Source organism: Alosa pseudoharengus, unplaced genomic scaffold (genome assembly GCF_046254945.1).
Source record: "Alosa pseudoharengus isolate Yale_2024_CS ecotype anadromous, Long Island Sound unplaced genomic scaffold, YU_APseudo_1.1 YU_APseudo_1.1_scf_16, whole genome shotgun sequence".
Taxonomy (NCBI): Eukaryota; Metazoa; Chordata; class Actinopteri; order Clupeiformes; family Clupeidae; genus Alosa; species Alosa pseudoharengus.
The window spans coordinates 16350846-16374469 of NW_027468630.1; the positions used below are offsets into that span (position 1 = coordinate 16350846).

At 43.1% G+C, this 23624-nt stretch overlaps 1 protein-coding gene across 1 annotated transcript; it reads left to right on the forward strand.

Moving 5' to 3' along the window:
- The first annotated feature begins 8867 nt into the window (after positions 1–8867).
- Positions 8868–23503, forward strand: ncbp1 (nuclear cap binding protein subunit 1). Its single transcript, XM_076287230.1, has 23 exons — positions 8868–9063; positions 10135–10223; positions 10465–10565; positions 10834–10990; positions 11530–11637; positions 13419–13540; positions 13909–13978; positions 14077–14292; positions 15555–15652; positions 15926–15989; positions 17392–17502; positions 18235–18299; positions 18454–18516; positions 18637–18711; positions 18909–19012; positions 19784–19906; positions 20054–20156; positions 20703–20796; positions 20902–21005; positions 21116–21233; positions 21944–22084; positions 22177–22290; positions 22923–23503. The coding sequence occupies exons 1-23, from the start codon at positions 9030–9032 to the stop codon at positions 23034–23036; spliced, it is 2388 nt and encodes a 795-aa protein (XP_076143345.1). The 5' UTR covers positions 8868–9029; the 3' UTR covers positions 23037–23503.
- Positions 23504–23624: the final 121 nt, after the last annotated feature.

Consider the following 23624-nt stretch of genomic DNA (forward strand, 5'->3'; position numbering starts at 1 on the left):
TCTATATTGATCTGGCATACATTAGAGTTTTTAGAGGCATTTGATATTTTACTAGCCTTTACTGTGTTGTGATAAAAAAAAATCTTTAGTCACATTTAGTAATGTTATGGAAAAAAATATATAATAACTGATTTAATACTTACTAATCACACTTTACCAAGTGATTGTTGTTATGTAATCATTTCACACAATGTAATACTATGTTCCTGCCCAGTGATTACCATCAAATCTAAAGTGTTCTGTATTTATAACCTCAAGTCTGTCCCAAACTCCCACACCTGATGACTGGCTCTGTACAGTCATACCTGCATTGAGTGAGTTGGTATGTGTATGTAAATGTGGGCAAGCTGCCATCCTGTTGGAGGTACCATACTGTCTCTTTAAGAGACCACAGAGAACATTAGTGGGGGAACATATCAGCATGCGTTCCCCCATGCTTCAAACAGGAAACCACCACTAAAATTCCGTTTAAAGTATATCTCTATCTTTGTCACATTCAGCTGTTTTAGTAGCTAACATGTTTTTAGGTTGTGGCTGATTGACAACAATGGGAAAATATCAATATAACAACTGAAATAATAAAATAAGACATGCTAGTTCTAGAAGACATTTTTTCAACACGTTTTAGCACTGTAGGAGGCCCAATGCATGCTTCAGCGCTCTGCACTAGTTTCTGCAAAATCTTAGCAGCTAAGATGCCTCGATACGATAAAAAAGGAAACTGCTAGAGCTTAGGTTTTCACACAACAACTGAGCGTCTGCGGCATGATTAAAAGATTTGGTATAGTACCTCCATGGCACCTCATGCATGTTTTAACCGTTACATGGCATATAGCCAGTTCTTGATATAGATGCCAATAGCATCATTGTTGTGTTCTAGGTCCACAAGTGTAGGATTTACCATTTTATGGCCACTGTTTTTTGACTCATTAAAATGGTTGTAGTGTTTTGATTTGTATGCTGTACTGTATATCTGATTCACTTTGGGTTTTTTTGCAAAGTTTTTAATATTGTGTATTATGTATTAATTTATATTATCTCAAAGTAAGAATAATATTAGGAATCTTAGGAATGTGTAGAATGTGTAAGTAAATGGCAAAATACTTATATATACGAATTAGAAATATAAGTATTTTGCCATTTACTTACACATTCTTATTCCTAATCAAAAGAAACTCCACAAGGAAATAATGTCAAGTCAAGTCACATATATAGCACATTTTTGTATGCACGGAATGTGTCACAACAAACATGATAGTTATACACGGAGTTTCTTTTGATTATTTTATTGACACACTTCACTTTCATTTTAGTAAATTGTAATGTTGAAATATTTTGTGACATTAGAGCAAAATAGCAATGCAACCCCAGTAGCAGGAATGATAACATGCTGTGGGAGGACAGGGTTGCATGCTCTTTGTACATCACCCTCTTTGTAGGCAGAACAAATGCACCCTCCATCTAAGATGAGCGAGTCCATCTCCAGTCTTTCACTGCAGGCATACATGCAGGTTATGAGTCAAGACCATTGCAACACACAAATATACATACACACACACACACACACAGAGAGACACACACTTTGGGGGTGATTTATGTTCATAGTTGGATTCCTTTTGTATGACTGAGATGTCTGCCAGATTTTTTGGTTGAACAATGTTTTCTTCTCCGGTGTCTGCGAAAGCAATTGAGTGAATGGCCATTTAAACATTTTCAGCAGGGGTTTGATCTTTGACCGCCCTACTGGAGGCTACTACCAGAGGTGGAAAGTAACAAAATACATTTACTCACGTTACTGTATTGAGTAGTTTTTCTGTGTATTTAGTGTTTTTTAAGTAGTTTATAAAATCGGTATTTTAAATTTTACTTGATTACATTTTGAGTGAAGTATTGTACTTCGCTACATCAAAAATCCCATCCGTTACTTGAGTAAAAAAAAAAAGTTAAGACTAACGAAAACGGAAAGGGAGAGAAAAAAATCGCGCCCTAAACCACTAGCCTAGTGATAATGATCAGCATGTAGCCTACAACAGGACATGAATCAAGCTGGCGCCATGCAGTCTTTCTGAAAGTGATGGAGACTGGATCACGAAATGCATCAGATTAGCCTAACCTATGAAAGTGTAGGCTATATTCCGCTATTCCAATCGGTTGTCTCAGTTCGTTTTAGCACGGAGATATTTAAGCAAACACCATGGGATTTCGTGTTTTGACGTTTGTGCTCACCTTCCTTGGGAAAGAAGTTTATTAGCAGTTGTTTCCCCTCATTTTGATGTCTCTCTTTTTCCTGTTTTGGCCTTTGTTTTTAGTAACCTGGCTTTCTTGGAGAAAGACATTGCACCAGCAGCAAAACAATTAGCGGTCCACTACTAGCGATGCTCAACTAAATAAACAAAAGATAGACTACCTTATGAATCGTGCAGGCGGACTAAACCATTTAGCTCTTTAGCAAGATGTACGCCTAAACTTCCAGTGAGTCTATTCAAAATTTTCACCACACATTATATTAACACACATATAAAAAATCCAAACATAAGAGTTTTGTGTATTAAAGTGGAATGACACAGGAAAAAAGTATTGAACGTGCCTACTGAAATTTCTTCAATACTTTGTGGAAAAGCCTTGTAAAGACAGCTTCAAGACATTTCCTGTATGACAAAACTTATTGGTCGCAGTATCAGGTCTGATTTTGGCCCATTGTTCTAAACAGATTCCAGGGGTCCCTCTTGTGAATCCTGATCTTTAGTTACTTCCAGAACTATTTAATTGAATTGGCTGCCTTCAAGTCTTTCTGGAGCTTTCTCCGAGTGGTCCTTGGCTCTTGGAATTGACTATCCTTCTGACTCCCTGGTCAGAAATATTACGAGGAGATCCTGTGCATGGCCGGTTGATGATGCAGTGATGTTTCTTCCACTTGCAGATAATGGCTCCCATGCTGCTTACTGGAAGATTCTGATGTTTTGAAATGCATCTGTAACCAGTTTCATTGATATGTTTTGCAACAATAAGGTTGCAAAGGTCTTGGGAGAGCTTTTTGCTTTTATCGATCATGAAATGAAAAAACTTTTTATAGTCCATCAATATGTAGGCTACTAACCAAGCTTATATTAATTTGCACAGATAGAAAGGATACATACTCTCTATACAGATTCCAGCTCGTTCCTTCCCTTTCCTTGCCTTAGTGCTTTTTCTTAGCGTGTTCAATACTTTTCCCCTGTGTTATTCCACTTCATTACATGACTGTGGATTACTTGAGTTATTACTAATGCCTGGTGAAAATGTTGTGCCCCCTGTATTCCACTTTTCACGGGCCCTCTCCTCCATTGGGGCCCTATACTTCCCACTTTCCCCCCCAATACGACGCCCTTTAATCTGCTGAACCTTCTGCTCGTTTCCAAATATAAAAAAACTCTCTGCAACTCAATATTGGCCTGCCTGCCTCAGCTGCCTGTGAGGGGCTTTTCAGTTGTACTGGATTACTGTTCACTGCAAAGCGACCCAAGGATGAGTGCAACTAACTTTGAAAATCAACTACTGCTCAAACTTTTCAGGCAAGTACCTCCACTCGGCGGCCATATTGCAACACTTTTTGGGCACTTATCATGCATCTATTTCAGCAGAAATGCGTGTGCGTAAGGCTTCACGACACCAATCTTGCTCCAGCAGCGAGATCACAACAGATGATTGGCACGATGTCTTCACAGCACACCACATGATTGGCTCAATGTATTTTACAACACACCACATGATTGGCTCAATGTATTCACATGTCAACGTTTTGCCGCGGAAGGGTTGTGATATGTATAGACATTTGATGTGTAGACAACTGCCATATTGCCGTTACAAACTAACCCCATGCATTACTATGGAGGATTTTTTGAGTGCTGTATCTCCTCATTAGAAAGTCTTTGGTAAAACTGGTTGTTCTGGTACCCCCCCCCCCCAAAAAAAAAAAGTAACTAAGTAACTTTTACTTAAAGTACATTTTAAATGAACTACTTTTTACTTTTACTTGAGTACATTTTCAGATCGATATTTTAACTTGTACTTGAGTAATATTCCATCAAGGTATTGGTACTTTTACTTGAGTACAATATTTTCGTACTTTTTCCACCTCTGGCTACTACACAACACACCTAATTCACAGCCCAGCTATATCAACTTTGAGATGACTACAAATGAAGGGGAAGAGAGGAGTGGAGTGTCTGTTTGTACCAAGAACCGATCCTTCTCCAAAGATGCCTTTGGTAGTCCAGTGCCAGGACGCAAGCTGTTGATGTCCTCCAGCAGCTCCCACAGTTAGTTTCCCCTAATGAAGAACCCCTGCCTGTGTTCATTGAAAGAGAGCTGAGTCAAGGACAGCCGAGTGATCCTGTCCTTTCCAGTGTTGTACTTTGCGGAACGTGGCCGACACCTGTCCAGAAGAGAGAAGCCTATCAGGAGCCTACAATGGTCATCAGGTACCTCAAACATTGGGAGAAATGGACTACTTGCAATGAAATCCTCACACAGTGTTGTAGAACCAGGTCTCAAGGAAGAAGCGACACAAGTTCATAGGTCCGGGCTCCTTCAAATCTAAGGTTCTCAGGGGCATTCATGGCAGTCATCAGGGGCAGTTTAGGAGCTTGAGCCTGGCCCGTCAGAGATTATTTTGGCCTCACATAGACCAAGATGCGAAGGACTATATCCATCAATGCCCAAGGTGTGTCATCAGCAAGACAGCCAATCGGGAGGGAATGGTGCCTCTAGAGAATATAAAGATCTCTGCACTGCTGCAGTTCTGGACTGCAGAGGACGCTAACAACAAATCTGTTGATGCATTCGCATCAGGATGACTTGTTCAAAACTGATAAGAAAATTGTTGAAGGTTGCTGGCGTGAGGAAGTCACGGACAACACCGTACCATATATGGGCAATGGTGGCCCGCTTCAGCAGGACATTGGGTAACAGGATTCAAGCCCTTTTGCCAGATGCAAAGCACAATTGGCCACATCATCTCCAGACTCTCGTATAACTACACTGCTCATGAGTCAATACTCCCCTTTCTATCTTATGGCTGTCCCATGTCTACCTGTTGATGTGTTTTTCAAGAACAAACTTAAAGACCCAGAGATGAGCTGTTATGATAGCTATGTGAAGCCTCTAACAAACACCATCAAGAGGGCATGGCCATCGCTCAAATGTATGTTGACAACGAGCAAAAACTGAACTCTACGACCGTCTAACAAAAGGTAAAAGTCCATCACTGTGGGTGACCCAAGTCCTGGTATAAAACAAGAGAGATGGAAACAAAAGACAGACTGGGAGTCCACGATATACACTGGCGTCAGTGTGAATGCCTCCACTCACACATATTGGATCCACAACCCCATGACAGGGCAAGAGAGAGTTGTGCACCGCAACCTGCTGATGCTTGTGAACATCTTATCTGTGGACATGGACAGTATCTCAGATCAGGCCAATGTGTCACCCCGTGAGAATGAGTCCGGTCATGTCTCTGACGTGGATGGAGTGGTGACTGCTGTGGACTAAGAAGCCTGACTGCTGTGAAGAGAGTGAAGAGAGCCATACAGGGGATAGCTCACCTGAAGATGCCTCATATGTAGGCAATGAGTGAGCATGCAGGCAGTTTACTTCCTTATAGCCATAGGGAGAGATAAACTCTGAATACAGCTGCACACATGCCTGTTCTGCGGACAGTCAAGGTACACACACACAAACAAATTCTGTAGTCTGTGCACTCTGATTATACACACAGCACAACCTATCTACTATTCATTAGTTTAGTTTAGTTTATTACTTTAGTTGTCAGTTCTATACCAGAGTTAGTTAGTTAGCTAATTTGCATCTGTGGTCCCTGGGCAAGAGTTAAAAAGACAATAAAATGCATAGGCTAACATTACAGACAGTATCAGAAACAAAACAACAACAACATTACAGATATAACATCATACAAAACACATAATAAATTTGGTGTTCTTTAAACAAGTTGATCGCATGATTGTTTCTCTTTCCGCCATGTCTTCAAAGAAATTTTAAAACTGTTCAGAGTTGCACAATTCCTAATATGTTGCGGACTGAGTTTAATTTGGTGGAACAATCGCCTCTCATTGAGGCCCTGGATACTCTCTTACATTGTCCCTGTAGAGTGACACACATTGCTTGAGGGGTGGTGGTGGTGCAAGGTCATGGATTAATTTGTACATCAAGCACATGTCAGCAAAGAAAAGCAAACTGTCAAAGGTCAACAGGTTATGCTTTTTGATAATGGTGCAGTGATGGTAGTGTCTTGGTTTGTTATCAAAAATGTTCACAGCCTGTTTGTAAAAGGTGTACAATGGTTTCAGCATATAGTCACACCTGCCTGGGACCAGCTTGTGGTGCAATATGACAGATGTGAGAGGATTGCATGAACAATTTAGCAGCATGCAAAGGTAATTGAAGCCTAATATGTCTGAAATTAATTAAGCTAGCTCTGACATTTCTGGATATCTTTTTAAGGCAAGACAAGGCAGGTGAAAACATCGTTTTTCATGCATTGGTCAATTTCGAGATTTTGAGCTAGTTTGTTACTTTAGCATGTATTCTATCACACTACTACAACAAAAAAGTCCGATTTACACATTTAGGTGTTTATTTCATTATATTGTGTCTCGCGTCTGTTATGTATATTTCTCCTAAATTCAGCAAAAGTTAGCATTGTAACCTTGCATGTACTCCTGTGACCGTGATCCAAAACATATCATGTAGTACCAGGGCCCGTCTAATGATTATGCCCAGATATTTGAAGTTGTCAACAATTGTAATCCCCTTTCCTTTGACAAAAATGTCAGGTTGTTGCTGTGCATTTCTCTTGTTGGAGAAATACATACCAACTGTTTTACTGACATTGAGAGTCAGACAGCTGCTAGCCAGTCTCACACTTTGTGTAGGCTACTGCAGTGAGTTTTGATGCAGCCTGTTTTCTATCCTTAGCATTTGTGTAGATAACTGTCTTCTGCATACATTCGGACTTCTGGGCAAATCAGAGGCATTCTGACCCATAGTTAGAACACGTGTTGGCCACATAGTGAAGCCAGTTAACTGTCTGTTGTCTTAAGAGAGTTGGCTTGACTTGTTAAACTTCATTATAATGGGTGTAGGCTACGTCTAACCAAAAAAACTTCAAAGGCACACTGCTTTTTATAGTTAAAAAGCCTTTAATTTAAGTGGGCTTACTTACATGTTGTGACAAAATGTATTCATCAGAGTATAACTGTCTGTTGTATCAGATAAACAAGGTGTTGTTATTAGATAGATAGATAGATAGATAGATAGATGGATAGATAGATACTTTATAGATCCTCAGAGGAAATTCAAGAGTGATGCCAATCGACTTGTTGACAGAGTCAATGTTTCAAATATTCCAGTGAAACCAGTTTTTGCCTGTTGTTTGGTTTCAAGATAGTTACTGCGTATTTTAGTGTATTCTTTATGCAGTGTTAATACGCCACTGTTTCACCACGCACAAGACTGAGTCAGATACAGGGACCTGTTATGTATATGGTTTGTGATAGAGTGCATACTTCCAGAAGCTGTAGTTCTCTCCTTCACTTCATACTTTTGGGGATACTTTACCAGTTGGAGTATTTGTAACCATGTCATGTTAGATTTTTATTTGAGATACTGTGGTGAATGTAAGGCCTTGTGCATCTATTTGGGGGCGAACTTCAGTGGAGGTGGGTTGAACAGGATTGAATATTAGAGCCACCTGGTGGATTGATTGAGCAACTGTACAGTTCATCTCTGTGCACCATGCATGCCTCCACAGAGAAAATTGCCTATTTGGAGATGGTATGCTTTGCGACATAAACATTAATGTTTTGTGTGTTGCCACATTTTAACACCAGAATAAAGTCACCATGAGGACCTGTGTGAGAATACTTCCTGCATCTCTGACACAACCTATCGCACTTGCTCCCAAAGAATTGCCTCAATTAGCCTATTCGCTTTCCTTAGCCGCCCGCATCAAATTCAAGTCACTAATGCTTGCATACAAAGTGATTGATGGGTCTGCACCCACTTACTTATGTGTTCTCATAAAGCTTTGTTACCCCTCGGCTGCTGTGCTCCTCGGAACGTTGTCTGACACTGCCCCCACACCCACGGCAATCCAGACTTTTTTCCATCTGTGGTCCCCGATGGTGGGACGATCTGCCAAGTCCAAACAGAGCAGGGGCGTCTCTATCTTCAGAAAACTCTTAAAGATACAACTCTTCCAAGAATAGCCTACCTCCTCCCCTAGAGCTTCTGGCAACCTCACACACACAACACTTACCACACTCTTCCCTCTCTTCCTTCATCTCCCTCTTCCCTCTCCACTTTTCTCTCTCCCTCCTACCATTCCTCCTTTTACTGTCTATGACTTTGACTAGCCTACTTAATATGTGGGCACTCCTAATATGCTATCCTCCACTGGTAATTCCTCTGCACTGTAACTTAAATGTTATGCTGTAACAGTAGCCTAGCTCTAGCCTAGCTTAAATGTTAAATTGCTCAAATGTAAATAGCTTAGGCCTAAATATTATTCTATTGCTGTAAGTCACTTTGGATAAACGAGTCTGCCACATGAATGTAGAATGAGTAGAATCAGAACTAAATGTAATAAATATGGTAAAATAATCCGTCAGGCGGGGGCGTGCTTCTTAACCATGATTAAAACGTCTCTGCAGAAAAAGCAGAGCCCGTCCGATAGGTGTCCAATCTGCCATTAAACCCTGAAGAAGAAGAAGAAGCAGAGCCCGTCTTAGACATTCTCTGGAAAAAGCCTATGTTCTCCATGTATTTCCGGGTGAAAGGAATATTTAACCGGAAGTAGTTGACTTGAATCTGACCGCTTTTATTTTTTAGCCGCAGTAGCATCTGTCCTGTCCATTCAAACGTTAGCCTGAGTTTTGTTTGCTTTACCTTCGATAAATAAATTAATTTGCCATTCAACAGCCTATCAGCCATCTTCGGGAGTCTGGAATTATTCGATCTAATTCAGTAAAATGTCGAGGAGACGACATAGCGACGAAAATGAAGGTAAGCGATGGGTAACGTTAGCGAAAAAGCAATAATGTTAGCCTGCGTTTGAGCAGTGAGCGTGCCATTCCTCCATGAGCAAAACTGTGATTGTATTTTAGCTAGAATTACACAGCCGACCACTCGGCTAAATATTTAGTTAGCAGATGTTTATTCTTTGAATTTGTCACCCGTTAGTATAGTTATTTTTGGGAATATTGGTTTACACTTGTGGAAACTGTTGGATACGCTAACGTTATCAGTAGAATGCGCTGCTAACGGACTCGTTGAGCGCACAGCTCATAGCTAGCTAGCTAGTGATGGGTTGTTTAGCTAGTTAGCTGCGTAAGCTTGTTAACTTGGTAGTTCACACATTTCCATCACATTGTTTTTAATATGGCCGTGTGGTTTGTGAAATACACAAGTTGAACAATTGTTTAATCAGAGCTGCTAGGACACTGCAGTGCTCCCACTCGGAGGCTGAACTGGCGCACACCTACAGTCTATTTGTCTGATTTCCTATCTTGTGTCTAGATGACATCGAAATCGTATGTCAAGGGGAAACACCGTGGAATTCTCAGTTATAGGCCTGCAAGCCTGAGATGAAACTGGAATGCCACAGCGATGTTGTGTGATGTACAAGGCGTGCTTACCTTGTGTTGCGTAATTGTCACTTAGATTTTTCGTTCATGGCAAGGTTACTGGCGAGCAAGAACACGCACACAAATGCAGACAGGCCATCTAGCGCCAAGGGAGGATTTAAACAGATGCCTACTTATACTTATATCTATATATATATATATATATATATACCACAGGCCAGGTACTATAATGGCCAAGCAGAAATAATACTTTGCGTGTCGGTGAGGGCGCAAGGGTCTGCCAGGGTCGAATCTTTATGATTTTAGAAGCATGAGCATCTGTGCACTTCTAATGCAATCTCCGGAAATCAGCCATCACCATCAGAACACTGTAGGTGGTAATTCATCTGCTTGAGTAACAGCCTGTAGCCTCAACTCGTCTTTTTTCCAACAGTTCCTTGAATTATAGTTATAGTTCTGATGGTGTGTGTGTTGTGTCTGTGTGTTCCAGGTGCACAGCCTCATAAGAGGAGGCGAACCTCCGAGCCCATCGAGATCGAAGACCGTCTGGAGTCGCTCATCTGCAGAGTGGGAGAGAAGGTACACACACTTGCATGTGCAGAGTGCTAGATAAGAAACACACACACCACCTTTTTCATTCACTGTGAGCACACTCACACACGCCCAATCCCCTGCTCTTTTGATGCCATACACTCATGCTGTCAGCCTTCAAATGCCACACACCTCATCAAAACCAGTGATGGGCTACATCTTCAACACGTGAAGTTAAGCTGAGTTACTTTACTGAATCCCCCACCCCCCGAATTTTCTGTGTGTGTAGAGCACCTCGTCCCTGGAGAGCAATCTGGAAGGACTGGCCGGGGTGCTGGAGGCGGACCTCCCCAACTATAAGAGCAAGATCCTGCGCATCCTCTGTGCCGTGTAAGACACTCTTGTTACCTTGACAACCCCACATCTCTCTCCTCAACAGCCACCCTTGTCAAATGAGTGTGTCTGTGGTAACCTTCGAAGTTTAAAATGACCAAGTCAGGGGCGAATGAGTAGACGGCTGCTGCACATCAGCTGCTTCCTCTGATGCGTGTTCTTTAAATGTTCTATTATGTCTGTTAGTAGACATTTCTCACTTGCATACTGAGTTCACCACACTTTAAAAGGCTGTGTATTGGTGATGACGTGTTTGTGTGTGTAGGGCTCGTCTGCTCCCTGAGAAGCTGACTGTCTACAGCACTCTGGTTGGACTACTGAATGCGCGGAACTACAACTTTGGAGGAGAGTTTGTGGAGGCCATGATCCGCCAGCTCAAAGAGACTCTTAAGGCCAACCTGTACGACGAGGCTGCCTACCTGGTGTGTGTCTGTGTGTGAGAGAAATTTGCCATCTCTAAGACCCACAGCTAACTGTGTGTGTGTGAGGGAGAGATCTGCTAGCACAGAAACCTGTATATATACTGTATCTGTGTCTGGTAGTTGTGTTTTGTGTATGTATATATGTATGTGTTTGTGAGAGAGAGGGGTGGACCTGCCAGCTCAGTGATTCTCAAGTAACAGTGTGTGAAGTCTACTAGCTCAGAAACTCTTCTAAAACTAAAAGCGCAACCCTTCATGTTGACCACATTTCGTTCTATACTACTGCGCCACCACAAATTGATACAAAAGTTAGAGTTGCTGCGTCTTGGCATTGCTTGACAATCATTCTGATAGAAGAAATATATTTCTTGGCTGAAGAACGATTTTCTATGAATAATTTATTACATTTCTTGTTATTGTGCCATTATTTTATGAAATTCTGCCAGGTGGATGTAGTAACCGTTTGAATTACTGAAACCTACAGCCTCTTGGCGTATATTGCTCGATTAAGTAACTGTTTTTGTGTGTGTGTGTGCCAGGTGCGGTTCTTGGCTGACCTGGTGAATTGTCATGTCATTGCTGCTCCCTCCATGGTGGCCATGTTTGAAAACTTTGTGAGTGTCACTCAAGAAGAGGACATACCCCAGGTAAGGTGTGTGTGTGTGTGTGTGTGTGTGTTGAAAGTGCAGGGTTTCCCGCAGGGAATTTGTTAGTCAAGGTGGTAGGTGTTCCGACCGTGGGGGGTGGGGGGGGTCTGGTATCGGTTGCCGTCCGACCGGGGTGGGGGGGGGTTATGGTGTCGGTCCAACCAGTGGGGGTGTGGCAGTGGCGATTGCTGCTCTTTGGAACAGGGGAAGCTCTGATTAAAAATGGTCAATTATTAAATTAATACTATTAAGGTGCTATATTGTTCTTTGAGGGCAAAAATGATCCCAAAACCCAGAATAGTCCAAACAGTAGGCATGGCAGACATGGCATAATGAAATGTAGCCTACACCGTTATATAGCGCGCTACCTAACTTAGCCTAAATACACAACTAAAACAAAAGCAAGTCACAAACTCTGCAACTCCACATTACGGTTTTATTTACAGTATGCTATTTACAAAAACAAATAGAAACCGACTGTATTGCTCCCAAATTATGAGAACCTGAGCAGCAACTTGCCTTGCCTCTCGATTTCACCTGCCAACGTTAACGCATCCCTTGAACTTAACCACTTCCTTATTTTCCTTCCTTATTTTTTATTAGAAGTATATCCAGGGTACAATCAGATAAAGACACATAAACACAGTGACGAGTAAGACAATACAAAAGAATAGTCAACATAAGTAAAAATGATAAAAAAAAAGGAATAATAATAAAATGAAAATAAATTAAACAAAACTTAATCTAAAAGGTAGAAAGAGCCCAGGAGCGACATATGCTGTCAATCAAAAAGAGTCCAGCCTCTGACGGTTCCTCCAATCATCATACAGAAGCTCGGCGTCCGGGCCATCCCACTGTCCCAGAGACGCCGGGCTTCCCTGGAAATGACGATTTTCTGGCGCTTGTCCAATAAACATGTAGCTTTTCTGCACTGAGATCAGCCCACTCTGTAGTGCCATTGAAAGTCCAGTGAAGCCCAGCGTCTATGGGTTTTTTGCAAGTTTTTTTGATGTATCGTGTCGTCACAGCAATTTATTACGGGTGCAAAATCACGATAAATGACCGGCAAAACCTTATTGCTGAACAAACTAGCCATGAAGATGAAGATGTTTTCGGCATGTTCTAGTTGGAATAGTAGGCTAGAAGCTAATGTAATAGTGTTATTTGATGCGATTTTCCGTGATATTTTAGAGGAGGCTGAGCTTCCCCTGTAGTCTTAGAGCAATCCCCTCTGGGGTGTGGGTGCTGGCGGGGTAAAACACAAATTGAAGCAACAACTTGACCATTGGACAATCCTACCACAAAACCTTTCCATAGGCCTGCAACGTTTGACATAAGTGGAACATGAACGCATTTCATCACACCTGACAATTAAACGGAGCTGTGTCTGTTCGCGATTTGACTGATTCTTGAGAGCGAGGAGCGGGATGTTTGCACCGCTCAGCTCTGCTCACTAGCTCTGATTCGGAGGCATATCACACATGTAAAGATTATAAAAACTGATTATTTTTCGATTCATGGCACTTTTCTTATTATTTTTTTAATGCGTTCTGCGGAGAAGGGAGACTGGCGTTGGTCACGGTTTGGAATGAAAGGGAGAAAACAGGACAGAGTAACACGGTGGACATAGTTAAGGCGGCAGGCCTGTTTTGCCAAGGCGGCCTTGACTGCAAAGTGCTGCGGGAAACCCTGAAGTGTGCAGTGACTGGATGTGCAAGAGCCATTATCTACCCTGTGGGTGTACTGATGCATGATGTGACTGATTTGTGTGTGTGTTGCAGGTGCGCAGTGACTGGTTTGTGTATGTGGTGCTGTCATGTTTACCCTGGGTGGGGAAGGAGCTGTATGAAAAGAAAGACGTGGAGATGGACCGCCTGCTCAACCAAATCGAGGCCTATCTCAAGTGAGTCTATATCCCCCTAAACCAAATCGAGGCCTCCCTCAAGTGAGTCTATATCCCCCTAAACCAGATTAAGGCCTCCCTCAAGTGAGTCTATATCCCCCTAAACCAGATCGAGGCTCAAGTGAGTCTATCCCTTAACCAGACCGAGGCCTACCTCAAGTCAGTCAGTGGCCTTGGACCAATCTCGATGTAAACACTCACAGACCTTGAGACCGTATTCCTGCTAAGCCCGTGCGGGATGGCTCTGTCTTGCTGTCAAATTGTAAATGGCATGATGGTTCTCTGGCACTGGCTGACCGGTGATAGGGTTGGCTGGATGGTTATGTGCTGATCTGTGATTGACTGGCTAATACTTGTTTCCTGTTCAGGAAGAGGCAGAAGATTCATGTGCCCATGCTGCAGGTGTGGGGCGCAGACAAACCACATCCACAGGAAGAGGTAGGTGTGTTTGTGCATGTGTGTGTGTGTTTATTACACATAGAGTTGCTCATATTGACATTGTAGTGTGTGTGACCTCTCCCCCTCCTCTCCTGTAGTACCTGGAGTGTCTCTGCGCTCAGGTCCAGAAGCTGAAGAAGGACCGCTGGCAGGAGCGGCACATCATGCGTCCGTACGTGGCCTTCGACAGCGTGCTGTGTGAGGCCCTGCAGCACAACCTGCCCCCCTTCACCCCACCCGCTCACACCCCCGACGCCAGCTACCCAATGCCCCGCGTCGTCTTTCGCATGTTCGACTACACTGACGCCCCCGAGGTAAGCAAACACACACACACACACTCTCCAGACATCAGTACCCAATATCCTGCATTGTCTTCTGCATGTCCAACTACACCAGTGGTCCCCAAACTACGGCCCGCCACTTCATTTTGGGTGGCCCCCCAAAACATGTCCGTGGTATATAGCATCTGGCCCGCATGGGAGTACGACATTGTCAAACTATAACCTCCGTAATTTCCCCCATTCATTCTCTATGGCGAGTCTTAACAGTACACATGTAATACTCTTTTTGTCCACTGGTGGTTGTTTTGGCGCTGTTTCACGTTTGCCATCGAAAACTGAATGAAATGTAGACCTACCTGCAAACAATGTAAGAAGCCTATGCTGACTGCATCAGTGCTCAAAGTATTCTACAAGTTTATCAATTAATTGTTAATAACTAACTAACTTCTATTCAAGTCATATTTCTGGGACTTGCTGGGATATTTTTTTCTATATTTTAATCACTCGTTCAAATGTTCATACAAATTCACAAAGTTCTCATCAGGTGAGTGAAAGTGGTCATTTCAGATGTTTTTGCCAGCACTTCATAAAACTCTCATAGTTTGAGAACTTCAAATTATTTGTAGGATATTGCTTGTTCACAACATGAGCTGTGTATGCAAAGACAGAGTTCACAGTTCACACATTTTGAATAAAATACACTTTTGGGACTCCCTGCTAATACTTTTGGGAATGCTATTTTTTATTAGTATTATTTCATTTGAGCTACATTTTACACTGATATGGCATGATTGCAATATAAACACAGCTAACAATGGTATTAAATTGCAGTAGCCTATGATTAAATGTAATGGACTATTCAACTAAGGTAGACTGCTGTTGTTCACAGCACTAAGCTATTTATGGTTACTAATATACTCCGAGTCTCTGGCCCTCTCTTAGAGTCAGGCATAGTGAGCTGGCCCTCAGAAGAAAAAGTTTGGGGACCACTGAACTACACTGAAGCCCCCGAGGGGAACACACACACACACACACACACACACACACACACACACACAGACACACACATATACCCGACGTCAGCTACCCCATGCCCTGCGTCGTCTTCCTGAGGTGAACACTTGCCATTAGAAGTATGCTGAATACCATTGAGAAGATACTGATTTCTCCATTACTCTCCCTCAACAACCATTTTATGAGATTGTTGTAGCTGCTGCAAACATCTCGTCACACTTTGACCAAAACAACATGTATACAGTATGTTTGTAATTGTGTGTGTGTGTGTGTTTGTGTAGGGTCCTGTGATGCCTGGCAGTCATTCGGTGGAGCGCTTTGTGATTGAGGAGAATCTGCACTGTATCATCAAGTCTCACTGGAGGGAGAGGAAGACCTGGTGAGCCCTCATCATCCTGTTCATCCGTACTTGCAAAGCTCTAAGTGACGTGATGTGTACTTATATGTAGTATAATAGTAATAAGTATAGTATTTATTGTACTAATAAGAGCACTTAGTATTACACTAGTAAGTATAGTACTGGGTTACTGTCCCCCTCACTTCACCTTCATCTGCCTCATTCATCACACACTCCTCATCCATCACACACTCCTCATCACCTGTGATGCTTCCTGTTCTCTGAACTCTAATCTTTGACCTCTGCTCTTTGCAGCGCTGCCCAGCTACTCAGCTACCCAGGCAAGAACAAGATCCCACTGAACTACCACATAGTTGAGGTGAGTTAAAACACACACACACGTGCACACACATACAAACACACTAGGGATGCAATGATGGTGTGCTCACAGTTCAGTATGCATCAAGGTTTTGGGCCGCAGTTAGTGCAGTTTCAATATCTTAATATTTATTTGAAAATAAAAGCAAAACAATTTTCAAATGGGAATTTAATCAGTTATTTATTTTGCCAATAGACAAAACAAATCCAATCAGAAAATGATGTGTGAGTGATTAGACTTAAGGTGCAAACGGTGGTGAACGCTCATGGATAAGATGTTTTCTCTGAACAGTTGAACTATTTGGTGTAAACATTCCATTGTAACGGTAACACTTCGCCTAGTTCACGTCCAGCTCCACTATGTGTTTGTGGAGAACTGCCTCCTCAGACAGTTTGCGATTGTTCACAAACGTTCTCCAAAAATTCAAGGCAAACAGAGACCGGTTTGCAAACGTTCGCCAATGCTGATTTGAACGCACCTCTGGTTCCTACAGTTTGTACTGCAGTGGGGCAGCTTTTACTTCCTCTGGAGGTCTTGCCTCAAATTGTTGTTGGAAATGTGCACTGAGACATTTTAGTTTCTCTATGAAGTGGAATCTCCCTGCTGCACATGTAATGAATAGAGCTGGCAGCATGTGAGACATCATGATGCAAACATTTCCACTCAAGTAGACAGCAGTAGATAAGCAACACTTGCAGATTGTACTTCGGTTGTTTATGGTTTTCTTACCTTTGCTGTCGTAGTGACATTATTTTAAAGAGTTCTCTTATACTGGATTTGAAGTTTGCCGTGGTTCTGTTTGCATGGGAAGGGTGAACAGGCTGTGGGTAGAGGTCTGTGGGCTCCAGACGTTCTGTGAATGAAGTACATGAGTGCTGTCTGCAGCACAATAGCACGTTTGGGAAACTGACGGGTGTACTACGTAGTACTACTGTACTACAGTGCTTCACATCTGCATTTAACTGTAGCGGGCATACAATTCGGTTCAATAATGCAGGGGTTCCCAAACTTTTCTGCCCACGACCACCAAAATGACGCTGCCAGTGACTCACACACACTATCCCAGGACTCGCGCACTTAGGCCTACTGAAGCACAAGCACAATACCACAAAAGAAAATAACCACCTAACAATCATAATATTACTTATAATTTAACAATGACAATATAATTTTTTCAATACTATTATTATAAGTATACAAAACTGCACTATTTCTAATAGTTTCAACTTTTTGTTTTTCGGAAAAATCATCTCTCGACCCGGGCGGGGTCCTGACCCCTACTTTGGGAACCATTGCAATAAAGTACCGTAGCATCCCTCACTCACAAACTCACTCAGAAACCGATCACCATTCAGGTGTAGTCATTAAGCGGTTGTGTCTGTTCTGAATTGTGTGTGTTCAGGTGATCTTCGGAGAGCTGTTCCAGCTGCCGGCCCCCCCACACATAGAGGTGATGTACACAGCTCTGCTCATCGAACTCTGCAAGCTGCAGCCTGGATCACTCCCTCAAGTCGTATCCTTCTCACACACATACAGAAAAACTTTCTCTTGCTTGCTTTTTATTTATTTTTTTCTTGCTCTGATATACACGTTATTCGCGAAACCCTATTTCTGTCTGGTTTTCATTTTCAGTCCACTCTGTTTACATAATTACTTGGTGCAGTCTCAACAGACTCAGCAGGCCGAATATTCTTAAACTTATATTAATTTCGCAATGTTGTACAATTCTACACTCAATATGGATATTCTATATAATATGACCAGATGTTTTAAGTAAATGTCATCTATAAGCATACCATTTAAGTAAACGTCTTAAAGTATTTATTATTTACAGTACTTAAGTATGACAAGTAGCCCATTATAAAACATACTTAAGTACTGAAAGTAGAAATACAAAGTAATAGTAAAAGCTTTCGAGGCCAGGTGGGGTGACAACCCCCTCCCTTCGCTATGCTTTTAATGTAAAAGAAAGCAGTCAGAACTTTGGATAAGCTATTAAGTTCATGCAGCACCTTAACTTGTTGCCTAGACTTCATACACTATGTTGTCGATGCTTGAACAAAGGTGTGACTGCCATTTTTCACTGCTGTTTCCTTTTAATACGAAGTTTCAAGGCGACTCCCATTGTTGCCTCACGAATATCGTGGATACAGCCCCCCCTGCCCCCTTCCCACACACACACACCCACACAATCACCTACATGTGCTCATCAGTGAGGAGTTTGTTTCCTGAAGTGAGTTTGTAGCTGGCCCAAGCCACAGAGATGCTCTACATGAGACTGGACACCATGCACACCACCTGCATCGACCGGTGAGTGTGACAGACACACAGACACACAGACACACAGACACACAGACACACAGACACACAGACACACAGACACACAGACACACAGACACACAGACACACAGACACACAGACACACAGACACACAGACACACTCTAACTCTGTGTGTCCTCACAGGTTGATCAACTGGTTCGCACACCATCTGAGTAACTTCCAGTTCCGTTGGAGTTGGGATGATTGGTAAGAGAGTGTGTGCGAGAGAGGGCGCATGTATATGCATGCCCAATGTCAGTAGATTCTCATTGTAGAAACGGTAATGCCATTCTTCAAAAAAAAAAGTGTGTGTGTGTGTGTTCTCAGGGCGGATTGCTTGACTGTGGACATTGAGAAGCCCAAACCCAAGTTTGTGAAAGAGGTGCTTGAGAAGTGCATGAGGTAGGTACTGAATTCACACACGCGCACACGTACGTTTACACGTTTGAGGCACCTCTGCATACACATTCATGTATGTTTTGGCGTAGCTCTCTGTGGAGTACTGGTATGTGTCATTTGGTATCTAATGTAGTGTGTGTTTGTCTCTGTGTGTGTGTGTGTGTGTGTGTGTGTGTGTGTGTGTGTGTGTCTGTGTGTAGGCTGTCGTACCACCAGCGGATCGTGGACATCGTCCCCCCCAGTTTCTCTGCTCTAATTCCAGCTGATCCTCTTTTCCAGTACAAATATGGAGAGGACACCAGCAGTGAGTCTCACGCTCTCTCTCACTCTTATCAACTCATACTTTCTCTCACTCTATCAACTCTTTCACTCTCTCACTCTAGATAGATAGATAGATAGATAGATAGATAGATACTTTATTGATCACCAAGGGGAAATTCAAGAATTCGATCAACTCTCACTCTATCAACTCATACTTTCTCCCACTCTCAACTCTCTCACTCTATCAACTCTCACACTTTCTCACACTGTCACTCTGTCATCTCACTCTTAACTCACTCTATCAACTCTCACACTTTCTCACACTGTCACTCTATCAACTCTCACTCTCTCTCACTCCATCAACTCTCACGCTCTGTCACTTACTCACTCGGCTGAATCTCAGTGTACCCCTTCAGACTTTCATGCACGTTCCTACTAAATTCATGAGTGCTTGGGGCTGTCCCGCTGTGAAATTCTGAAGTGCTCGCACCCTTTCTGTGCCCTTTCTCTGCATCAGCATCTATGCAGACTTTACCCAAGGGAATTACCCATAATTCATAGTGTTGTGACGTGAAATTGAACAATGTCACTGGTGCTGTCCCAGTCCTGTTATTAGCATTTTGAACCTTTACAGCTTCTCAAATGCAATCACTTGTCAACGGATGTCCGTTTAGTCTTTAAGGGTTCAGCGTTTAGACCTTAAGGGGACATAGAGATTGAGCCATTTCACTCGCGCGCACACACACACACACACACACACACACACACACACACACACACACACACACACCCTGTTAATTCTCTGTCCCCACAGGTTCGTTGCCTGGATACGCTGTATCAATCTCTGTTGGCAACGCCATCAAGAATAGGGCAACCAATGAGGAAATCATCGCCGTCCTGAGAGATGTGCCTAACCCCAACCAGGAGGATGATGACGGTAACTTAGACACACACACACACACACACACACAGTGTATTAATAGGTAGCTCTTCCCAGATCCCAGGTGCATTCATGATGATCAGCGTTACAGGCTTCTGTAGAGCCACAGTTGCACTCGTATAACTCTAAAGTGTGTGTGTGTAGATGAGGGCGAGAGCTTCAACCCCCTGAAGATTGAGGTGTTCCTGCAGACGCTTCTCCACCTCGCAGCCAAGTCCTTCAGCCACTCCTTCAGTGCACTCGCCAAGTAAGTGTGTATACACACACACACACACACACACACAAGCCCGCTGTGCTACACACATACCTTTAACACACAACAGAGATCTTACTAATGCATACTATTTCATCATAAGCTAATCTAGTTGACATAATTTCCTGGGGTCCGGGTACAACAGACCCTGTTCCATTTGAATTCCATTTGTAGTGGTTGGTTTGCAGAATTAACTTGAATACAACAGTTTTTAATAAATTAGCACAGCGTGGTTATGATGCTAACCAGATTTAAGCACAATTTAGTACAACCTGGAAAATCATTGTGTGGTGGTCAATGTTGATATTGTGATGGGCTGCCACAAATAAGTCAATGTATGGGAAACACTGCTGTTCCCCCTCCCTCAGTGGGCAGACACACACACACACACACACACTCCCCTTCAGAGCACTTTCCAAGTGAGCGTCCACACACACACACACACACACACACACACACACACACACACACACATAAAACATACAGCAAGCCTGTCCGTTTGTGTCGAAGAGGAGTATGATTCGTGTGTGTGTGTGTTAGGTTCCATGAAGTTCTGAAGGCTATTTCGGATTGTGATGAGGGGAAACTTCACATTCTCAAAGTGGTCTACCAGGTTTGGAAGAACCACCCACAGGTACGGCATGAATAAGGCAACACATGCTCAGTCAATTTCACACACACACACACACACACACACACACACTCGCACGCACTCACTCTCTCCCTACTCCTCTCTCAGATGATAGCGGTGCTGGTGGATAAGATGGTGCGTACTCAGATTGTGGACTGCGCTGCTGTCGCCAACTGGGTCTTCTCTCAGGACATGGCACATGACTTCACACGGTGAGGCGCTCACTGATGTCATCAGCATTAGCCTGGAGGTGGCCAAGTGAGGGCCTCTGAGCTCCCATGTGAGAAGCCTGACGTGTGTGTGTGTGTGTGTGTGCGTGTAGGTTCTACATGTGGGAAATCCTCCATTCGACTCTGAGGAAGATGAATAAGCATGTGCAGAAGGTCCAGAAGGAGCTGGAGGAGGCCAAAGACAAGCTGGAGAAACAACAACATAAAAAGGTGTGTGTGTGTGTTAGAGCGATACAGTAAGGATGAAGATAAGGCATGTGGATTTCAGCTAAACAAATGGTGTCTACGTGTTAGTGTTAGGGATGTCACGAGAACCGATACTTTGGTACCAAGCCGATACTAAAATTCTGAAAACATAACATTTTCTTGGGTGAAGTACCGTGAATGCAGTTTTCCAGACCTGATGGGGGCCATGTTGTATTGTTGCAAGTCTGCCATAGTCCATTTACTAGCACATGTACACTCTAATTCTTTATCTTTCGTGTCCCACCACTATGCTTATTAATTGATCCTAGCAAATGGTTTTACATTGAATCTATGCAGAGCTTATGGTGTTCCCTAAGCATGTTGCCTACACAGTGTTGTGTTATGTGCGCAGGTCTGCGTAGCGTCGCAATTCCTTAACATAACAGTAAAAATAAACAAACTCCTTGAGGGACCTCTTTGTAAGTAAACAGCAAATCTGTCATTTGTTGTGTTTTCAACGCAGTAAGAAATAGTTACAGCCATATTCTGATCTGACGGGGTGGGTGGAGACAAGGGTAGTGATGTTTTTGTTCCGACGTACGTGCGTGTGTGTGGATAGGCCGCATGCCTGTATGTTTTTCAGAGGGACAGCAGGGATGTGGAACTGGACCGTTCGAGGGGGTACGAGGGTAGTGATGGTTCTTATCTGACGTGTGTGTGTGTGTGTTTCTCAGAAGGACAGTGGGGACGAGGAGGAGATGGATCGTTTGAGTGGGGACGAGGACATGCAGCTGGAGGAGCAGATTGAGCGTTTGCAGGAGAAGGTGGAAGCGGCCCAGAGCGAGCAGAAGAACCTCTTCCTGGTCATCTTCCAGGTGGGTCAAACGTCACCATTTACCCAAGAGTAGACTTACTTTTGGAACAGCTGCTCTCACTCACCAGCTCTCTCTCTCTCTCTCCCTCACAGAGGTTTATAATGATGTTGACTGAGCACCTGGTTCGCTGTGAAACTGGCGGAATTGACTTCAACACCAGCTGGTATAAGATCTGCATCGAGAGACTGCAGCAGGTCTTCCTCATGGTACTCCTCCTCCTCCTCCTTCCTACGAACCTAACACACACATGCCTTAACACACACATGCCTTAACACACACATGCCTTAACACACACATGCCTTAACACACACATGCCTTAACACACACATGCCTTAACACACACATGCCTTAACACACACATGCCTTAACACACACATGCCTTAACACACACATGCCTTAACACACACATACCTTAACACGCACAATCATACCTCACCACCAGGATGTCCGCTAGGGTTTTGTCTTGCCGGTCCAGTGACTGGAGAAAATGTATTTTACCGGACAAATTTGAAATTTACCGTCATCGTAGACTTTAATAGACTGTTAATAGATTAAGTTAGTTCCACAGTAGGCTGTTAATAGATGTCAAGTTAGTCCCACAGTAGGCTGTTGATAGACATTTTTGTTATGAACACGCTTGTCCTATTACAGTTAGGCTTACTTTTTGTTTGAGAATTATTTCTGGACAAGTTTTACTTTTGCCAGTTTTTCTTCAATTTTACCAGTCAAAACACACATACACACACACACACACACACACTTGCCATTAATGACATGAACATGTTTGCCTTAGATTAGTCAGACTCTTACTCCTCTCCTCTCCTATGTGTGTTTCTAGCATCACAGCACCATCCAGCAGTATATGGGGACCTTGGAGCACCTTCTGTTCACTGCTGAACTGGACCCCCACATCTTACACGTCTACCAGCAGTTCTGCGCTCTCCAACTCTGAAACCCATACACACACGTACTCTCTCCAGGAGGGCCAGGGGGGAGTTGGACTTTGTTCGAGATAAAATGTGTCAGTGGAGGAGCTGGCCGTTTGTATGACAGTGTTTGTAGCCTCAGTGTGTGTGTGTGTGTGTGTATGAGCGAGAATGTCACAGAGGAACAGTGTGTGTGTGTGTGTGTGTGTGTGTCTGTCTGTGTGTGTGAGGGAGAGCATGTGTCTTTTTAGCTACAGTATAACTACACTGGTTGAGAATGTTCCAGTGTCAATCAGTTGTTTTTGTTTTGTTTTTTCTTCTTTTGCTTGTTTTTATTGTTTTTATTTTTCAGTTGCTGGTAGTTTTGTGACCCATAAATGTGTTCCAACAGGAGGGTGAGTGGGGTGAAAGGTCATGTGTGTGTTCGCCCAGGTGGAATCTGTGTGAGCCTCAAGACCCTACTGAAATACACGTCTTCCTCTTTTTAAACCCTTCTCTGTCTGTCTCTTGGTCTCCCTGACACACACACACACACACACACAGGCTTTGGAACAGTATCAAGCACCAATGTGAGATTTAACATAATCATCTCATTATCTCCTCCAGTAGAGCAT